The sequence below is a fragment of the Rhagoletis zephyria genome, unplaced genomic scaffold (genome assembly GCF_001687245.7).
Source record: "Rhagoletis zephyria isolate East Lansing unplaced genomic scaffold, Rhagoletis_zephyria_1.1 Rzeph_scaffold_25643, whole genome shotgun sequence".
NCBI lineage: Eukaryota > Metazoa > Arthropoda > Insecta > Diptera > Tephritidae > Rhagoletis > Rhagoletis zephyria.
This window is the reverse complement of record NW_016182701.1, coordinates 1-5,806: the sequence shown is the minus strand read 5'-3', so window position 1 is coordinate 5,806 and position 5,806 is coordinate 1. Positions and strand designations below refer to the sequence as shown.

At 44.0% G+C, this 5,806-nt stretch overlaps 1 protein-coding gene across 1 annotated transcript; it reads left to right on the top strand.

The window, feature by feature from the left end:
- Positions 1–3,873: 3,873 nt before the first annotated feature.
- On the top strand, positions 3,874–5,778 carry LOC108382186 (uncharacterized; the record flags this gene model as incomplete). Its single annotated transcript, XM_017638583.1, has 2 exons — positions 3,874–3,964; positions 4,042–5,778. A coding segment is annotated over exon 2 (987 nt), but the record flags the coding sequence as incomplete, so codon positions are not given.
- Between the last annotated feature and the right edge of the window lie 28 nt (positions 5,779–5,806).

Genomic DNA, 5,806 nt, shown 5'->3' with positions numbered 1-5,806 from the left:
CTTTTGCAGAGAACACCTTTCTGCGTGTGTTCAGCCCCCCTTCTTTGGCGACACAGAAAGGAGAATTCTACTGCCAGAGGGTTATAATCCCTAAGTGCAGCCAAAGGCCTCCTACGCAGAAACGAATTCTACGCAAAAATACATTTGTTAGAAAGAAATTTTTTTTTTATAAAAACTTGTATTTTCTATTTTTAATTAACTTTTTTATTCTTTATTCAAAATCGCCCGATATCTAATTTGGCATAATTTCTTTTATTAAAAAATCCCACGGTTTCTGTTAGTTGGGTCATATTCCACTTCAAACTGCTCAGTTTGCCTAAGAAAATTCCGCTTTTCCCCCTTTTCCAAACGGTTCCCTAGGGGCCCGTGTGAGGAGCCCAAGGGGAGGGTACGCCTTTTCAGAAAGCGGGGACTGTCCCCTTTCTAGTGGGGGGGTTTGGAAACCAACCAAAAGAGAGATGTTGAGCTTCATAATGTCCGTTTTTGATACCTTCTGTTTGCTGGGGAATTTAACAATTATCGGCAAAGTGTTAATGCAGACGTTGTGGAAAAGGAAAGTGGCATGGGACGATGAACTGCCTGAGGAGCTATGTGGCCGGTGGGTGTCGTGGCCTGAAGAGTTGAAAAAGGTAAGAGACTATAAAATCCCTATATGTTTTTCCGAAGATTTTTGCAGTGTGAAGAAGCAGCTACATATATTCTGTGATTCTAGTTAGTCGGCAACGGCGGTGGTGGCTTACTGGAGGATTGAGACGCCAGAGGGGGGAAACTAGCGTTTGCTGCCGGAAAGTCAAACTGCGCACCAGCTAAATATGTATCGATGCCACGGTTGGAACTGCAAGCAGCGGTATTCGCTGTTCGACTTAGGTGCCACATTTTAAAATGCTGCGAAGTCGACGTTGAAAATATTGTTATGTGGACAGATTCGACTACGGTGGTGAAATGGATTAACTCCGATACATATAAGTACAAGCAGTTTGTTGCCAATCGGTTCGCCGAAATTTTGGAATCGTCACATGCAGCCGAATGGAGATGGGTTCCTGGTACGCTCAACCCTGCTGATGATGGAACGAGATGCATCCAATATGACCCGGATGGACGTTGGAAAAATGGCCAAAATTTTCTAATGCAGCCTCCAAGTAACTGGCCGTCAGAAAATACTGCGCTGGATTGTGGTTTTTGCAAAGTGCGCTGAGCAGGAGCTTCGTACCAAGTATATTGGAATCGCTCATCGTAAGTGTTGCCAGCATTATGATGTTTCACGCTTTTCAAATTACTCTCGACCCAAAAGGACGATCGCCTGGGTGAGAAGGTATGTTTATAACTTGAAAATGAAAATTAACCAGCAGCCGTTAAAAAAGGGTGAGCTTACCGTAAATGAAGAAGGGGGCGCTGAGAACCTGCTTATAAAATGCACCCAACGAGACGCTTTCTGCGAAGAGTACCGGCAGATGCGCATTGGTCACCCTGTTAGTGCAAGTAGTGCGTTGAAAATGTTATGCCCGTATATTGATGAAGATGGCCTCATCAGGTGTAGTGGACGTATCGTAAGTGAGCCAAATTTACCTGTGCAAATGAAACGGCCCGTCATATTACCCAAGAATCATAATTTGACTAGATTGCTCGTGGAAATGTAGCATAAGCGTTTTCATCACATTTACAATCAGGTCACAATCAACGAAATACGACGTAAATACTGGGTTCCATCTTTGCGAGTATTGGTCAATAGCGTGAGGGCCGGATCTAATACCTGCAAAGTACGAAGAGCGACACCACTTCAGCCTATCATGGCGCCATTGCCAGTCGATAGGGTCACCTCATTTGTTTGCCCATTCTCATACACTGGACTTGATTATTTTGGGCCTGTGGATCGCGCTCTTCACTTGTTTAAACGTCCGAGCAGTACACTTGGAAATAGCGGCAGACCTGAGTAGCGATGCGTGCATAGTTTGCATAAGGAACTTCATAAACCGACGTGGTGTTCCGGTACAAATCCGTAGCGAACCAATTTTGTGGGTATCGCGAAGGAGCTAGGTTATGATGTAACTTTTTTGGACCATAATGCTATAACTGCCGCCCTCGCACCGTTGGGAGCTAAGTGGAAATATAATACGCCAGCTGATCCCAGTGCGGGAGGAGCATGGGAGAGACTTGTGCAGTCGGTTAAACGAGCCTTGAATTCCATGCTGAAGGAGCCTGCTCCCAAACTAGAAACGCTCTATAGTCTGGTAGTCGAGTCGGAGAACATAGTAAACTCGAGGCCGCTTACGCACCTGCCTGTGACACCGAGCGAGCCCGAACCACTTACACCAAATAATTTTTTACTTGGTTGTACTAACTCAACGCAAACACCCGCGCTATATGAACATCGCTTGTGCTCACTCCGGAAGCAATTGCGTTTGCTGTAAAATATGAAAAATCACTTTTGGAAACGTTGGGTGAGCGAGTATTTGCCCGAGCTGACTCGTCGAACTAAATGGAATCGCCCATCAAAGCCGTTAAGCACCGGGAGTCTTGTCCTCATCTGTGAAGCAGACCTCCCAAGATCTAAATGGCGCAGGGGCAGAGTATTGAGCTTACGCATCGGTCCGGATGGAGTCGCCAGATCAGCAGAAGTGAATGCGAGCAGCGGAGTACTAAAGCAACCAATTTCAAAATTAGCGGTGTTAGATGTCGAAGAGGACTCTGGTGAATGTTCCCGAGGTCGGGAGACGATTCACGGGGGAGGGGATGTGGGAAACTAACCTCAAGCATTTAAAGTGGTTTATTCTAAAGTATCTAATAATGCAACCGTGTGCCTTCCTTATTTCATTGTTTCTTTTGTCCCTTCGTTCTTTGTACATAACAACTGTTGGGTCACCTAACGAGACACCCTACAAGCTGCCTTAGGTTAAGAACACCTGAACACTCATTTACTTAAGACTCATTTAAATAATTGCATTCAATAACTCCAATGTTATTACATTCAAGCTCACTCTCAATTGTACAAAGAGATATACACACATATTTACATACTTATATGTCAATCTAACACAACTAATTGTACTTATACATATGTATATACTACGTATGCATGCTTACATCCATATGTACATAAAGATTTAAAGTTAAACTCTCATTGGAATTTCACTGTTGTATCACGCCACCGCCTACCAATGTTACGTGAATATACATACATACTAACATCATACTTAGCTTGAATTACATATAATATGAGTTGAGAACATAAAATAAATTAGTCTTCTGTTGACCACCAAGACGTGTTAATTTCATTTTCGGTAACTTTGCTCATTTCGCATATTTTAATTGCACAGCCCAAATGAGATAATAAATCTTTGCTAATACGGTTTGTTAAATTGTGGTTTAGAAAAACGCTTCTTTAAACCCCCGACATTTTTTGGCGCCCAACGTGGGGCTGTGCATTAAAGAAAAAAAAACTATTTGCTGCTCGCGCTTAAATTTATTTTTAAACAAATTATTTTGTCGCGTTTTTGCTCTTGGTGCTCTTCACTTGGCTCTTTACCATCATCACCATCACCATCGCTGGAGGCTTGCGCCGTGGGACCCCACTGTTGGACATCGGAGCGCTTCATATATTTTGCATTGTTTGCGACATAAATTTCGCTGCCACCATCATACGCTGCTGCCGTCTCTACTGCTGCTTCGTTATACGCTAACGTTCGCATACGTTAGCTCGCTGTCGCTGCAAACTCTAATCGTTGCTGCGATTTCGTTTTCTCGTCGCTGCGCCAGCGGTAAGTGTACGCATACATTGTTTCGCTGCAGTTGGTAAATTTGCGTGCTGCTGTTATTGGGCTTATCGTTGCCATTGCACTCTGTTTCGCTGCCACCATCATACGCTNACTGCTGCTTCGTTATACGCCAACGTTTGCATACGTTAGCTCGCTGTCGCTGCAAACACTAATCGTTGCTGCGATTTCGTTTTCTCGTCGCTGCGCCAGCGGTAAGTGTACGCATACATTGTTTCGCTGCAGTTGGTAAATTTGCGTGGTGCTGTTATTTGGCTTATCGTTGCCATAGAACTCTGTTTCGCTGCCACCATCATACGCTGCTGCCGTCTCTACTGCTGCTTCGTTATACGCCAACGTTCGCATACGTTAGCTCGCTGTCGCTGCAAACACTAATCGTTGCTGCGATTTCGTTTTCTCGTCGCTGCGCCAGCGGTAAGTGTACGCATACATTGTTTCGCTGCAGTTGGTAAATTTGCGTGCTGCTGTTATTGGGCTTATCGTTGCCATTGCACTCTGTTTCGCTGCCACCATCATACGCTGCTGCTCAGCTGCTGCCGTCGCCACTGTTGTACGTTAACGTATGCGAACTCTATTTCACACCCGCTGCAAACCCTAGTCGTTGCTGCGATTTCGTTTTATCGTCGCTGTGGGTTAACTGTAAGTTTACACATATTTTTTCGCTGCATTTGGCACATTTGCGTGCTGCTGCTGCTTGACATACCGTTGCCTAGGCGCTCTGCGTCGCTGTCACCGTCGCCACTGCATCATCTTCGCTGCAGCTCAGCTGTATCGTTTGCACTCGCTGACTTCGCTGCCTAACTTTTCGCTGCTACCCAACAAACATTTAAGCGGGATTTGCCATTTGTCGTTACTCTCAGTGTCCCGTTGCTCCAGAGGTCATCCAAAGATCATTTCGCGAATATTCGTTAAATTCAACAGCCGTTGTTACTGATATTCGTTGTTGTTATTGATCGCTGTCGTATTAAAACACACATCGTGTGCATACGTAAATTTTCGCTAGTTTCTCACTCTATTTAAAATGTCTCTAGAAGAGTTGAAACAACAAAGGGCTAATATCAAGAAGAATATTTCCCGCATCAAAAACATTGTTGAGGCCAGTCTACGACCAGGTGGTAAAACACTCTCCGTAGCTGAGTATAAATGTCGGCTTGGAATTCTTGAATCGTACTTCAAGAATATGTTGTCTACCCAAACCGACATCGAGAGGCTGGATTCGGAGGATGGTGGTCGTGCAGACCTAGAGGAGCTATACATCACAACGAAGTTGACCATTCAGACCCAACTAACTGAAGATCACAACGCCACAATTTCAGAAAGCACTTGTGTCATGCAGGCAAGTTCTAAACTTCCCAAACTTAAACTTCCTTCATTCAGCGGTAAATATTCTGAATATAAAAATTTCATAACATCCTTTAAGCAAATAATTAACCGTGAGTATAGCCTCTCAAACATAGAGAAATTTAATCATTTACGCAATTGTCTCCAGGGTCCAGCGTTAGAAAAAATTGATGCGTTTCCAGTTTCTAATGAAAAATATCCGAAGGCATTGGATAGACTTAAGGTTCGGTATGACAATGCAACCTTAATATTTTTAGAAAACATATGTTCGCTGTTTGAACATTCGTCAGTTTCCAAGTCCAATGGCGCCCAGTTGAGAAGTCTCATTGACAAAGCGTCTGCGATTTACGGCTCATTATTGTCATTGGGCACAGAAATCCAAATTTCACAAGCCATGCTTATTTATTTAGTTTTACAGAAGGCAGATGAGGAGCCAAACCGTAAATGGAAGGAGTCTCTAGATTTTAAAACATTACCGACCTGGAACGATTGCACCAAGGTTTTGGAGAGACATTGCCAGTACCCCGACTCGATTGATAACTCTCAAGCCAAGAGCCATTCATTTGCTTGTTCGAGTCCGTCATGTTCGATGTGCTCCAGCAACAGTCACAAAATACATAGTTGTGATCGCTTCAAGGCACTTAACGTGTCACAGCGTTTTGACCACGCAAAGAAGATGGGCCTTTGCATAAATT